General features: G+C 35.6%; 1 protein-coding gene and 1 pseudogene across 6 annotated transcripts in view; one reads left to right on the top strand and one right to left on the bottom strand.

Moving 5' to 3' along the window:
- The window catches only part of PTPRA (protein tyrosine phosphatase, receptor type A), a 114,882-nt gene that overhangs the window by 46,956 nt on the left and 51,984 nt on the right, over positions 1 to 15,942 (top strand). For all 6 annotated transcript variants that reach the window (XM_025039686.1, XM_025039685.1, XM_025039684.1 and 3 more), the window contains one exon: positions 15,448 to 15,526. In XM_025039686.1, coding sequence (XP_024895454.1) covers positions 15,454 to 15,526 — 73 coding nt within the window. In that variant the 5' untranslated portion in view covers positions 15,448 to 15,453. The remainder of the gene's footprint in view (positions 1 to 15,447; positions 15,527 to 15,942) is intronic.
- Positions 14,190 to 14,307, bottom strand: LOC112471264 (annotated as a pseudogene).

The raw sequence follows: 15,942 nt of genomic DNA, 5'->3' as shown, positions 1-15,942 counted from the left end.
CTTCTCTTATTTGTAATAATTTGCCTCTAGGTTCTTAAGGATTGCCTATATAAACATTTATGTTTCCTGCAAATAGTCTTATCCTATCTAATTTTTATAGGTCTCATTTCTTTTTTTTTATTGCAAAGGCTAGGACCTCGTATACATTATTAAATAGAAGTGAAAGCGGATCAGTTTGTCTTATTCCTGATTTTAGATGGAATGCTTTCAGTGTTTCCCTATTGAAGATGATAGTTGTGTAGGGTTATTGCTGTTGTTTTAGCATAGTAATTGTTTTATCAGGTTAAGGAAGTCTTCTGTTCCTAATTAAGAGGGTTTTTAAAAAATCATCAATTTATTTGTTTTTATCCAGCGCTTTTCCGTCATCAATTGAAATGATTATACGATCTTTCTTCTTTGATATAGGTGAATTATAGTTATAGATTTTATATTAAAACATCCTTGTATACCTTGGATAAACTCAGATTGATCATGGGTTATCTTTTTATATACCAGGTACAATTTGTTAATATTTTGTTTAGGATTTTTGAATATTTTATTGAGTAGAAGTGAGACTGTAATTTTCTTTCTTGCAATGTTTTTGTTCACTCACTTCTTAGGATGAGTTGGAAATTATTCCCTTTCTTTCTCAACAACTGAGCCCAATATTTTCTTTGTGGGAAAAATGTAAACTTCTGCTTCAATTTCTTTAATGGGTACAAGAGTATTCAGGGCTGTTTTTTTGGTTTTTTGTTTTTTGTTTTTGTTTTTTTTTTTACATTTCTTTCTGAGCTAATTTCAAGTTCTGTTTTTCCAGAGATTTGTTCATTCTTTTAAGTTTTCAAAATTATTTGCCTACATTTAATTGTCTGTTTTCATTTATTGTATCTGTAGTTATTTCCACTTTTTATTGATAATATCAGCCGGCTCTGGAATTTAGAGCCTGTCCCTAATTGCCCAGTACTTGGCCCTGGAGTAAATGGACCAGGTGGATAGTGTCTCAGAGTGTGAGAGCCCAATAAGCAGGTGGTTGGGGTATGAGTTCTGGATTGGTTGATTTGCATATGACAAGCACACTAGCAGGTGAATAGTTTACCATTTCTAGAAACTAGCTAACCCCAAGAGGGGCAGTCTTTCCAGGGTTAGCAAGGCCCTAGATGCCAAAGCATCAGAAACACATGATTAATACAATAATGCATGATTTCACTTATATAAAACCCTAGAAAATACAAATTAATCTCCAGCAACAAAAAATATCAGTGGTTGCTTGGGGACAGTGCAGTGGGCAGAGCAAGAGGGGGATTACATAGGGACATAAGAAAGCTTTGGGGGAGGTGATGGTCATGTTCACAGTTTCTTGACTGTGGTAACGGTTTCACTGCTGTATACATACATCAAAATAATAAATTTTACACTTTAAATGTGCTCAGTTTATTATGTCAGTTATAAAGTTGTTTTGAAATTACAGGAATAACCAATAATAAAAAATTACTTGTGCCTTTTTATCTATTTTGTTAGTTTACCAAAGAACCATCCTTGGCCTTGTTTTATTTTTATTGTGTATTATATACTTGTAATTTTTTATGTTAAAGTTATTTAGTATCTTATGTTTTACTTTGTATATAGTATCTTATGTTTTACTTTGCATTTCTCTAATGGTTAATGATTAGTGGCATCTTTAATGTTTGTTTACCGTATGTACATCTTCTTTGGCAAAAATGTCTGTTCAGATCTTTTGCCCATTATTTTATTGGGATACTTATTTTCTTATTGTTGACTGTTGAGAGTTCTCTATATATCTGCATGTCAATTCTTATCAGATAAATGCTTTGCAAGATTTTCCTAGTCCATATTTTTAAAAATTTGTGGTTAAATATATGTAATATAACATCAACCATTATAACCATTTTTCAGTGTATAGTTCTGTGGCACTAAATTTATTCACGTTGTTGGGTAATCATTACCACTGTTCATCTCCAAAATATTTTCATCTTGCAAAACTGAAATTCTATAGCCATCAAACAACTTCTCCCATTCTCCCCTCTCCCCAAGCCCCTGACACCCACCTTTCTACTTTCTTTTTCTATGAATTTGACTACTCTGTATACTTCATATAAATGAAATCATACAATATTTGTCCTTTTGTTACCGGCTTATTTCACTTAGTATGATGTCTTCAAGGGTCATCCATGCGGTAGCATGTGTCAGAATTTCCTTTTTAAGATTGAATAATACTCCACTGTATGTATATACCACATCTTGTTTATCCATTCATCCAGCATCTTAGGTTGCTTCCACCTTTTAGCTATTGTGAATCGTGCCATTATGAACATACAGATATCTGTTTGAATCCTTGCTTCTAGTTCTTTTGGGTATAGACTCAGAAGTAGAATTGTTGTATCATATGGTAATTTTTTGAGGAATCACCTTACTGTTTTCCACAGTGGCTGTACCATTTTACATTCCCATGAGCAATGCACAGGGGTCCTAGTTTCTCCACATCCTTGTTAACACTTGTTTTTTTTTTTTTATATAATAGTTAATTTTAATGGGTGCGAAATAAATAGTATTTCCGTATGGTTTTGATTTGCATTTCCCTAAGGATTAGCGATGTTGAGTATCTTTTCATATGCTTATTGGCCATTTGTATATATCCTTTGAAGAAATGTTTATTCAAGTGTTTTGCCCATTTTTTAAATCGGATTGATATTTTTGGTTGTTGAGTTGTAGGAGTTTATGTATTCCGGTTTTCATTCCTTATCAATTAGTTGATTTTCACATATTTTTTTCCATCTATGGTTTCCTTTTATTCTGTTGATAGTATCCTTTGATACACAGAAGTTTTTAATTTTGATGAAGTCCAACTTACCTTTTTTTGTTGTTGTTAACTGTTTTTGGTGTTATGTTTAAAAAATCATTGCTAAATTCATTATCATTGAAACTGTTTCCCTATATTTTCTCCTAAGAGTTTTTATAATGTTAGTTCTTATGTTTAGGTCTTTGATCCACTTTAAGTTAATTTTTATATATGGTGTAAGGAAGGGGTCCAACTTCATTCTTTTGCATGAGAATATCCAGTTTCCCACCACCATTTGTTCAAAACACTGTCCTTCTTCCATTAAATTGCTTTTGTACCTTTGTCAAAAATTATTTGGGCATATTTGTGTGGATTTGTTTCTGCTTCTCTGTTCCATAGATCTGTATGTTTATCCCTTTGCTAATATCACACCGTCTTAATTATGGTAGCTATATACTAAGCCTTAACATTGAGTAAATGGATTCCTCCTATTCTTTTTCATAGCTGTCCCTGGTTTGTTTTTATTTTTTACTTTATTCATGTAACCTGTATTGTACTTTGGTTTTATATATCTGATAGTTTATTCTAAGGTGTGCTTTAAGCAGAACAAATACTTTCCCATATTGTTCTTTTTCTTAATTCATCTGCAATATAAATTTGTACCAAACTATTTTGTATGCTTGTTTATTGAAGTAATCTGATTGACCTTCTTGCCTCCAAGCTCACGTCTCTCAGGTCCTAAACTGAATCTTCCCTTGGATCTAACTTAAAGGCAGTGGAATTTAACGATCTGTTTTACAGCCTTAGTTGTCTTCTTTCATTCTCTACAAGATTTCATCTGTGGAAGCAAACTGCTCTTCAGGACCTTGGACTCCTGCTAATTTTAGGGATCCTCTTCCTTTTATTTTAGACCCCCCTGTCACAGTGCTTTTCTCTAGAAGACCTATAATGAAAGTTGATTTCTGGTGTTCTAGGACTTCTTCAGAAGCCTTCAGCAGTTTTTAAGCTGTTTTCTCTCACTGGCAAGTATTCAGTGTGCTGTTCCTACCCTGCTCTCCCTTGGCGGCATGTATCCGTTTTCTACTCATCAACACCCACCTATTCTTTCCTCCTGTGCTTGTCAGATGTCACTTGCCTGACTTGCCATTGCTGCTTTTGTCACCCTTACAACCGTCTTCTTCCTTTCTTTGGCTTACTGCCTGGCTTCTGTGGCAGTTGCTCTATCATTGCCTGTCAGCCATTCTGCCCCTTCTCCTACTTCCACCCCCACCCTTGCCCCATGTAGATACAACATGTACATTTTGCATGTTCAGCTCATAACCTTCCCCATGGTATGTCCCAAAGCAGTCACCCTCCTGCTTATAGCATTATGATTCACCTAAGTCACACCTGGGTATTTTTTACCTCTGGCATCTCATTAAGTCTTCAGTTCTACCCCTGTAAATTCTGTTATCAGTCTCTTCTAGATATTCCTGGCCTGCTCTGAGGTCCTCCTGTTTTATTGGCTAAATTACTTCTGAAAGCTTCAGTCAGCGGTTCCCCTAACCTCAGACCCACCATTTAATCCTCCACCCTGCTGTCACTCATTGTTTCTAAAATCCAGATCACTCCTGTCAACCTCCTTGTGCTAAACCCTTTGATGGTTCCTCTCTGTGTTCAGTGGAAAGTCAAAACTTTTTGTTGTAGCCAACAGGGCCCTTCGTGATCTGACTGCTACTTCCTCTGGCCTCATCACCTGCATTTCCTCCACATATGCTCGCAGACCCGTCTTTCATGTTTGCAGTTTTCACATTCATTTAACATATTTATTGAGGTCCTGTTTGATGCCCTTAACAAGCTCTTTGCCATTCCTAGAACCAGAAAAGCTTTTTCAAGCTTCCAAGCACTCTCTGCTTGAAAGATTGTTTCTGAACCTTCTCTTGGCTAAGTACTCGAGTTATCCTCCCATTTCAGCTCAAGCATTACCTCCCTGAAAAATTCCTTCTCTGGTCCGCAGTTTCACCACTTTACCTTAGTATTAATTGGCTAATGTCATTTATGGCAGGTGTTAATTCAGGGTTTGAGTAAATAGTTTATTTGTGCCTCACTACTGGTTAGTGAGCTACTTGATAACAGTGTACATATCTAATCTGTCTCTGTATTCCCAATATCTGGTAAAGCATGAAGGGAAGAATGTGAGCTTTGGAATTTTAAAAGCCCTGAGTTTGGTGTATGGCCATGCCATCCTGAACAAGTCCAATCTCATCTGATTTCAGAAGCTAAGCTAGGGTCGGGCCTGGTTAGTACTTGGATGGGAGACCAGCTAGGAAGACCAGGTGCTGTAGGCATGAAAAATAAGGGATTGTAAACTGACAAGGTCCTTGCAATCTGTGAGGTCAACCAAGGGTTGCCTTGCCTAAAAAATAAAATAAAATAAAAGCCCTGAGTTTGAATCTTAATAGCTACTTATTAGGTATGTGGCCTTGAGCAAATTCTTTAACCTCTGTGATCTTTAGATTCTTCATCTGTAGACTGGTAAAACAATACCTGACTCATAAGACAGTTATGAGGATTTAATGAGTTAAAGTGTAGAGAATGCCTAGTACAAGTACCTGCTATAGGCAACCAAGGATTGTAGTTGTAAAAATAATTTTTGTTCTTAATGTAAATAATAAAATGTTGATTGAGTGAACAACTGGCTGAAGGAACTGAACCCTCATTCTAGGTGCCTTTTTCTCAAATCAGAGAACCTGAACAGGTTCTGCCCTAGGAGGAGGCCCAGGACGGAGCTAACACTCCTAGCTGCCACTTCTTTGTTTCTCTCACCCCTGAGAGACATCCTCAATAAGGCTGAGAGTTGAATACATTTTTTTTCCTCAGGGAGCTTTATCTCTACAGAAGAGGTGAGTTTACTTAAAATCAGCACTAATACTTGAGCAGTCATATATTGAATATCTGAAAATCAGTGGTTGATTAACGTGAGCACATTAAAAAAAAATCACTGCCCCTTTGTTTAGAAATCTGTAAAATGGATATCATCATCACTTAGTTTTAGTTGCCATTAGGAAGATTTTTCTGTTTCTTCATTAGTCTTTAAGCTTCTGAAGGACCAAATGGTGATAAGAGGAAAAGTCAGGTAATCCTAGATTTGAATTCTCCTTCCACATTTACCACCTATGTGACCATTTCTCAGTTTCTTTATTTGCAAAATGGGAGAAAGAAGAGTATCTAGTTTGTAGAGTTGCTGTGAGATTTAACCGAGCGAATATTGAGATAATATATACCTGATACTTGATCATATTTTATCAGTACTAATGTATTGAATATTGAACACTTAACTTTAAATAGATGGACTCAGTGAAAGCTATCACAGCCAAAGTGTAAACTTTGGGGAATGTGCAGATTGGCTGAACTCTCCTTTGCTAGTGGGGAATTCATAACGTTAATTCCTTATAACACTTTTTATTTAGCAAATGTGTGCAGCACTGTGCTTACTAGCAAGAGAGCTGAGAAAAAAATGAATTCCAGAGCACCCTCCCTCATCATTCCCATTCCGAGATCATCACAAGTCTTAGTCTTTACAGCTAGCTGTATCAGGATTGAGGGTGGTTGTGTATATCAGAAAATAAAATAAGGTTTATTTCTTTCTCATATATATGAAATCTGAAAGTAAGTATGGCCAGTATGGCAGTTTGACAGTGTCATTGGAGAACTCATTCCCTTTCTAGCTGTCTATTCTGCTATCCTCAAAGTCACTTCAGGGTCTATAATTACTGCTGCGGCTCTAATCATCACATCTAAATTCCAGACTACAGGAGGGAGGTCTGTGAAAAAAGACTCCGTCCCTTTTAAATCACCTTCTCAGAGATCTCATAATATACTTTATCTTATATCTCCTTGGTCAGAATTTAGTCACCTGTCCACACCTAGCTGAGGAATGGGCGATTTCTCTTTAACACCCAATTTTCTTTGTTCTTCCTCTCCTTGCTCTTAGGTGAGGAAAGCTTATGTCTCAGGACCTTATCTCTCAGGGTCCACTGACAGGGAATTTGTGTCTTTGGCCAGAAACCAACGAGTATGTCTGTGAATGGTTCCTTCACTTTAAGTGAAGGATATATATTTTACATATTTTACCCCTAATACATGTGTTAGCATATATAATAAATTGTTTATAAATTTAACATTAAAGTTTCTGCAGTTCAAGCTCCCACACCCCCAAAGGTATACCAATATCAGCATTGTATGGTTGGGGAGGATTAAGCAAGAAGAGGCATACAAAGTGCTCAGTGCAACTGGGCTTTGAGATGGGAGGGCTAGCATGTGTGATTTTTAATAGCCAGGAGGCACCATCATCCATTTCAGAATTCAGAGCCTCAACGTGTATTCCTGGAGAATGTCTCAAATCAACTATGCTGATTTCGAATTTTAAGAAAATTTAGAAAATGTTCTTAGACACTCAAAATATCAAGAAAACAACAGCTATAATTTTTTAGAATTTCCATTGTCATTTATCCCAGGGCTTTTAAGTACTGCTAATGGAATTTTGATTTTCCTCTTATTTGAATGTTAATCTTTCCAGACTGAGCCTTCTAATGTATGTGCAGTGGAAACAGTTTTTTTAAGTAAGAAATGATTTTGTAATGAAATAAGGACTGTATATTGGCCCTTTGTCTGGGTGTGGTAGGGTAGGAGAGAGAACACAGTGTGTGTGCCATTGTGTCCAGTAAATTAGAGAACTGCCCAAACTTCATGACTCATCTCCCACAGCCTCCCTGCTCAGTTTTCTGCATTCACAGTTAAAGGCTTATGATTCACAAGTACTTTTTGAAAAATGAACAGTGTATAAACTTGAGTTTCTTCCATTATTTTGGCTTTCCTGGAATATATAATTCTATCTTTACTGAGACCTTGTTTGCCTAATCAAAAATGATATATAGCAGTGGTCCCCAACCTTTTTGGCACCAGGAACAATGCTCCTATGAGAATCTAATGCCTCATGATCTGAGGTGGAGCTGAGGCGGTGATGCTGGCACTGGGGAGAAGCTTCGCTCACTTGCCCACCGAGCACCTCCTGCTGTGCAGCCCAGTTCCTAACAGGCCATGGACCAGTACCGGTCCACGGACTTTTGATATGTAGAATAAAGGAGGAAACCATATATAATTAACTCTTACTTAGCAAAAGCAGACAGAAAGACTAGTTAAAATAATTGTGATATATCTGTATAATGAAACAGTATGCAACTACTAAAAAGAAAGGTAGCTAGATTTGTTGATGTGACAGAGGTCCAGGATTTATTATTTAAGCAAAAATGCAAGCTGTAGACAGTATGTGTAATATCCTCTTTATAATTTTTTAATGTGTAAGTATATGCTAGTATAGTATAGGAAATTTCTGAGGGATATAGAAAAAAGTATTTAATGATCACTTTGGAAAATGAGACTGGCAGGAGGTGAATGAGACTTATGTTTTGCTTTATTTCCTTCTGTTTGTATATCTTGTAATGAGCATTCTTTACTTTTTTAAATTGCAGTGAAGGGGAGGAATACCAGTGTCCTTCCTGTTTAACAAAAGTAATGTTTTAATAAATAACATTAAAAGATTCCATTCATTTCAGCTAGAAGATGAATGTTGTCTGGGGATCTAATGTAAAACATGACTATAGTTGATAACACCGTCTTGTGTAATTGAAATTAAGAACTTAAATGTTCTCACCAGAAATGGATAAGACAAAAAAAAAAAATACAGTAATACTTTGAGGAACATAAAAACTTGAATAAATAGAGAAAATACTATGTCCCAGGATTATAAAATTCAATACCGTAAAAATGCCAGTTCTCTCTGAGCTGGTTATTTTACCAGCCTTTTATTACAAAAATTTTCAAATAGAGATAAAAACTGAGAGAATTTTATATCTACCACCTAGATTCTACAATTAATATTTTACTATACTTGCCTTATCACATATTTGTTTATCCATCCCTTTATTCATCCATCAATTCATATTGTTTTAAGGTATTTCAAAGTAAATTGCATGTGTTAGTATACTTCTCAATACTTAAACATGTGTATCATTTACAATATTTGTCAATGGGTAGGGTCTTTTTTAGAGGTAAAATTTATGTACAGTGAATGCACAAATCTTAAGTTACTATTCAGTGAGTTTTGAAAAATACATTAGGTCATGGAACTCAATTCCCTGTCAAGATACAGAATGTTACTATTGTCCAGGAAGTACCCTCATGTTACCTTTACAGTAAATCTTCCATTTCTTCCCAGGCTACCATTGTTCTGATTTTTGCCACCATAGTTTTGCTTTTTCTAAGAGAGAGAGAGACAGAGAGACAGAGAGACAGAGAGAGAGAGAGAGAGAGAGAGAGAGAGAGAGGTGTGTGTGTGTGTGTGTGTGTGTGTGTGTGTGTGTGTGTGTGTGTGTGTTCATACATTGTATACGCTCTTGCATGGGCTTTTTTTTCCACTCAGCATAATGTGTTTTAGATTCACCCATGTTGTTGTATGTATCAGCAACTTTCTTTTTTGTTGCTTAGCAATACTCCATTGTGAGAAAATATCATATATAGCCTCTTATTATTACCTGAGTTTTCAGTTTCTTGTTATTATGAACATTCTTGTACTAGTCTTTTTGGTGACGTGTGATTTATTTCTCTTGGGTAAATATATAGGAATGGAATTACAGGAACATAAAGTAGGTATATACTTAGTTTTATAAGAAGCTGTCAGACAAACTAATTTTTTAAATAATATTAAAACATCACAATTAGTAGCTCAGCTCATCCTAAAATCATCCTGTGACAAGGTGGAACTGTTCCCACTATTAGAATGTGCGCACAGGGTTTCTGGAATCATCCAAACTATAGCTAGCAGGGCTGGTTTCCTTCTGACATTTGGTAGTGCATCTTTCCCTCATATTCAAACCATGTAACTTCATATGTCGAAGCTAGATCATCATCGAAAACCAACTTTTCAAATCCCCAGAGAGAGGTGTGTGAAGAGATGAATTTGGAATAGTATGGGTTGTCAACAAATCAGAGAAAGGTTGAGGGATTTAAAAACAAGGAGGTGTGGGAGGTGAGAAAAAAATACCAGTGGGCTTCCCCGATCCTGTGAATTTTATTTTTTTTGTAAAAGTTATTTTTAGGGTCAAAATCAAAGGTTGTCTTGTGTACTAAAATCTCCAAAGATCCTCCTCATTCTGTTCAACAGCTGCATAGTGTTACATTTAATGAATGTGCCATGACTTATTTAATCATGTTTCCATCTCCTACTGATAAACATTTAGCTTATTACCAGTATTTTTTTATTGCAAACAATACTGCATTGAATAACCTTGTACATAGGTCACTTAAAAAATATGGGTGTATCTATAAAGTTTTCAAGTAGAATTGTGTCAGAGGATTGGGCTTTTGTAATTCTGTTAAATATTTACAGATCGTATGAAGCACCTGTTTGCTCAACCCAGTGCAGTGTTCAAGTTTTTTTAATAGTTGCTTCTATCTGATAGTCGAAAAATGGTATTACAGTATAGTTTTAATTTGGCTTTCTCTGCTTATGAGTGAAGTTTTGCATCTTTTCATATATTTAAGAAAAATGTTTGGTTTTCTGTGAATTGTTTCATATCTTTTGTCCATTTTTCTTTTGGATTTTTGATCCCCCTTTTATTAATCTGTGGGCATCCTTTACATATTAGGGAAATTAGACCTTTGTGGATGAGTTGGAAATATTTTTTAAAAGCTCATTCTTTAAAAATGAGGTGGTTCTTTTAGTGGAATGGTAGAAAAAGAAGCCAGGTTGCCATGGACACAACTTTCTAGAAATTTGGCTGCAAGGTGGAGTAGAGAGAATGCTAACTGGAGAATTGATGTAGAATCAAAGGAGTTCCTTTTATTCTTTGAGAAATTTTTGTGTTTAAATGCAGTTATAAAAGGGAGGAATTAAATCTAGGAGATGGTGATAGAGGATGTATGGGATAAGGTTCCTTCTAATGGATTGAGATTCTTAGAAGAAATTGCAGCAAAGGAAGAAATTTTTAAATATGGCGACTGGGATTTAAGGGTGTCCCAGCCCAAAGGCTTCTATTTTCTCTGAAATGAAGGCAAGACCAACAGCTCAAGGGTGTGGGAGGAGATGGCCAGGGGAGGAGAGGAGGTTCTTTTAAATCACTGCTATGGATAATTGGAGAGAGAGCCGAGTAGGGAAATATAGAAAGATTGCAGAAAGTATTCGAAGTTCCATTGAGACAGAAATACTGATATCAACCTTATGAGTTCTTTGATTGCCTTAAGGAGCATTTGGCAGTTCATGTGTAGGGCTGAGAGTTGGATTCGTTCAGGATTGGTTTTTTTGGGGGAGGTGGGGATGTTCCCATGTAGGTGTAATAAAACAATATAGCAAAGGAATTTAGGATATTAACAAGGGACAGATTGAACTGACACTAAGTTTTCTTGGTTGGATAGAGAAAAAAAATACAGGACAGAGATATTGGAAAGGCAATTAGAGAGGAGTTCAAGGGATCTGTTTTGTTTTGTTTTTTAAACTTAAAAAAATGAAGAGCTTGTTCCATTTTCTTAAACTTTTTTTGAATATAGCATTTTTTCTTTTTTAACAGTTTTGTTGAGATATAATTCACATACTATACAATTCACCCATTTTTATTTTTATTTTATTTATTTTATTTTTTCTTCCCCATCTGCCTCCCTCCTCCCCACTCCCCTACTACCTTCTGGTAGCCACTAGTCTATTGTCCATGTGAATATAGCATTTTAAATAGCAACACTATGTCATCTTGAAAGCAACATAATACTTATTTCAACTTTTTTCTATTTTCCCTATTGGGTATTTGGATTATTTCTACTTTTCCAGTTAATGAATATCTCTATATCATTTTATTCTGATTTTCAGATTATTCACATTTACTTCAGAATAGAACCATGGAAATGCATCAGAAAACAATATGGACACCTTTAAGTTCTTGTATAATCTTTCTGGAAGGGATTTGTTATTACAGGTTAATTGGCAGTCTTGCCAGTATTTACCTTCTTTTCATGTGACTCTTGCCAGTGTAGGGAGGAAGAATCTTTCCTCCACCCTCCTAGGTTCTTTCAGCTGGTCTAATAATTAAATTGACATGAGACACATTAACAAGAGAAGTTAGCCAAATTTAATTACATATGTATGCATGGAAACCCCACATACATGAGAGTCAAAGAGCCCATATAAGAGGTTCAAAAACAAAAAGAGAAAATGAGGTATATTTTGACATTCTGAGCTTAGGATGAGGTAAGGTGTCTTTGGGCTTCAGAAAAGAGAAAGGTCGTTCATAGGATGGATGATAAGAGCAGATGTTCAGTAAGTATATGTTTGCCCTGCCATATAGATAGGTTGAAAAAAGTTATTTCCAGTTATAACTCATTGTGGGCAAGTCTCCTAATTTAAATTCATTAAAAGAGAGATACAAGTTTCTGTTTAGCTTTCAAAGTCTTAATTGTCTTCAGCTCAAAATAATTTACATGCCAAAGTGGTACATTTTGGAGAAGCCTCTTCTGAACCCCTACACCAGCACTGAATACTTTATGATTGATCTTTTCTGATTTGGAAAGTAAAAATGTCATCTCATTATTATATTCCTTTGATTAGTGGGGATGGTCAACACTTTTTTTCTTTATTAGCTGTTGCTTTTTCTCTTCTATAAATTATGTTTAAATTCATTTTTCATATTTTTCAGGATTGGGGTTTTAATGTTTTCCATATTGATATGTAAGTTCATGTGTTAATCTTTTGTCTTATTTGTGACAATTTCCTCAGTTTTTTTCCTTTTTTTAAAAAACACTTTTTTTAGAGCAGTTTTAGGTTCACAGAAAAATTGAGCGGAAATTATAGCATTCCCAAATATTCCCTGCCCTAAACATGTGCAAACTCGCCCACTATTGACATCCTATACCACAGTGGTACATTTAACAGCCGATGAACCTACATGGACACATCATTGTCACCGAAAGTCCATAGTTTACGTTAGAGTTCACTTTCGGTGTTATACATTCTGTGGATTTAGACAAATGTATAATGGCATGTATTCACCATGGTGTTATCATACATAATAGTTTCACTGCCCTTAAAATCCTGTGCTCCATCTATCCATTCTCTTTCTCCTCCCTGACCCCACAACTATTGATCTTTTTCTGTCTTCATAGTTTTACGTTTTCAAGAGTATCATATAGTACATAGCTTTTTCAGACGGGTTTCTTTCATTTAGAAATATGCATTTAAGATTCCTCCATATGTCTTCATGCCTTGATAGCTCATTTCCTTTTAAAGCTGAATAATATTCCATGGTCTGGATGTGCTACAGGTTATTTATTCACCTACTAAAACTTGGTTGCTTCCAAGTTTCAGCAGTTACGAATAAAGCTGGTGTAAACATCCGTGTGCGTGTTTTTGTATGGATATAAGTTTTCAGTTCTCTTGGGTAATCACCAAGGAGCACAATTGTTGGATTTTATGGTAAAACTATGTTTAGTTTTGTAAGAAACTGCCAAACTGAATGAAAGTTCCTGTTGCTCCAAATCCTCACCAGGATTTGGTATTGTCAGTGTTTTGGATTTTGACCATTCTGATAGGTAGGTGTGTAGTGGTATCTCATTTGTTTTAACTTACAATTTCCTAATGACATATGTTGTTGAACATCTTTTTTTATATATACTTACTTGCCATCTGTGTATCTTCTTTGATGAGATACCTGTTTAGGCCTTTTGACTATGCTTTAATTGAGTTGATAGTTTTCTTATTGTTGAGTTTTAAGAGTTCTTTGTATATTTTAGCTAATAGTTCTTTAACAGATGTGCCTTGCAAAAAGGCACATCTCCTAATCTGTAGCTTGTCTTCTCATTCTCTTGACATTGTCTTTTGTAGAGTAGAGGTTTTTAATTTTAATGAAGTCCAGCTTATTCTTTCATGGATCATGCCTTTAGTGTTGTATCTAAAAAGTCATCACCATTCCCAAGGTCATCTAGATTTTCTCCTGTGTTATCTTCTAGGTTTTATTGTTTGGCATTTACATTTAGAACTATATTCCATTTTTAATTAATTTTTGTGAAGAGTATAAGGTCTGTGTTTAGATTTTTTTTTGTACTGTATGCCCAATTGTTCCAGCACCATTTATTGAAAAGACTTTCTTTGTTCCATTGTATTGCCTTTGCTCCTTTATCAGAGATCAGTTAACTGTATGTAGGTCTGAATCTGGGCTCTTTCTTCTGTCCACTGACCTATTTGTTTGGTCTTTTATCAATATCACACTGTCTTGATTACTATTGCTTTATAGTAAGTCAGATAATATTAGTTCTCCAAATTCGTTCTTCTTCAGTACTGAGTTCGCTATTCTCATTCTTTTGCCTATGTAAACTTTTTTCTTTCTTTATGCCTGGTAGGAGCACCTGGTGTTCCTACGTGGTCTCCCATCCAAGTACTAACCAGGCCCGACCCTGCTTAGCTTCCGAGATCAGACAGGATCGGGCATGTTCAGGGTAGCATAATCATAGACTCTCTATTTAAACTTTAGAATAAGTTGATCACTATCCACAAAATAACATGTTAGAATTTCGACTGAGATTGCATGGAATCTATAGACCATATTGGGAAGAACTGACAGCTTGACAATATTGAATCTTCCTATCCATGAACATTGTTTATAATTGATTTATTTTATATTTAGAGGCTTTATTTTTTCTATTGTCAGGTTTTCCATATTTAACTTGAAATTTCTTACATTGCCTCTGTGTTTAGAAAATCCTTATCCTGAGCTCCTATATTTATTTATTCCTTTTTATAATGTGCTTTTAAGCATTTAATTCTCCAACTCATCTGAGTTTTATTTTGGTATATGGAATGAGGTAATCTAACCACCCCCAAATGCATAGTTAATTTTCTTTAAACCATTTCCCACCGACTTATCAAGACTAGACATACATGCATATATAATAATCAGCCTTTCAGTCTGTTTCCTAACCCTATGAAGGGAACTTTATGCTTTCCCAATTTTGGAGAGGCCTGTCCTACTTCCCTTGGGACATCACTACGATACTGAATTACCTCTAGGCCATAGGGCGCATGAAGATAGGGGCCTATGAGTGTATTGCTCCCCAGTTGTTTCCCTAGTATCTAGTTTAGGGCACAAATTTGAATGGACGGATGAGCTTGTGTTACTGATGGGAATGTGCCACAGCCCTTTGATATGGTTTGAGGTGGAATAAAGGTTGAGGACAGCTGTGTAATATTTGCTTCAAAGGACAGTACATTCGTGCAGTCAATTTACCTTTTCCACGCTTCTCATTCTGAAGATGCTAAAGCTGCACATAGCAATTACCTGGAGAGCTTTTAAAAGGACATCTACCTCTCTCTCACCCTCAAAGATGAAGTCTGATTGGAGATTTTTTTAAAGTTCTTTGGGTAATCCTAAAGTGTAGCCAAGGTTAAGAATCACTGCTCAAAAAAGTTTGTTCTTACTAAGTCTTATTTGTATAAAGATTTAATTAGGTAGTTGGATTCATGGGGGAAATGTGCATGTCAGACTCCCAAAAGATCATCAGTCTTGTGTGCACGTTTAATAGCTGGGAAGATTTTGCCCAAAATACTCATTTACTATAATGTAGAACCTTATCTAACATGGCTCTCTGTTTTCCAGGTCAGCATGGATTCCTGGTTTATTCTTGTTCTGCTTGGCAGTAGTCTGATACATGTCAGTGCCAACAATGCAACCACAGGTAAATTGTCATTTGATAAGACTGATATTTGGAATAGAATTTTGCTTTCACATTTAATGGCTCAAATTTGAAGACCAAGGTGGTATTAAAGAAAAAATATTAAAATTTTACTTAAATGATGGTTAAGTAAATGTCTTTGGAAATCTGAGTTGTAGTGAGTGCTCAGCATTGTTCTTTGTACCATGCTGCATACTATGACATATACCAAATACATACTACTTTAAGTAAATAAAGAGATCATGTATTCATTCCTGAAAAGTTAAAAAAAAAAAAATTGCTATTTAAGACTCTTGCATATTGAGTCTGAGGAACTAAGTAAAGAATCAGTTTCTTCCTCTGTTAGACCGTAGTCTTCTGAAGGTGATAGGAAGGGCCCAGCACTAGATAAAAGTGTGAGTGATTGAGTGTGTGTGTGT

The sequence above is a fragment of the Pteropus alecto genome, unplaced genomic scaffold (genome assembly GCF_000325575.1).
Source record: "Pteropus alecto unplaced genomic scaffold, ASM32557v1 scaffold45, whole genome shotgun sequence".
Taxonomy (NCBI): domain Eukaryota; kingdom Metazoa; phylum Chordata; class Mammalia; order Chiroptera; family Pteropodidae; genus Pteropus; species Pteropus alecto.
This window is presented reverse-complemented; position numbering and strand designations above follow the sequence as displayed.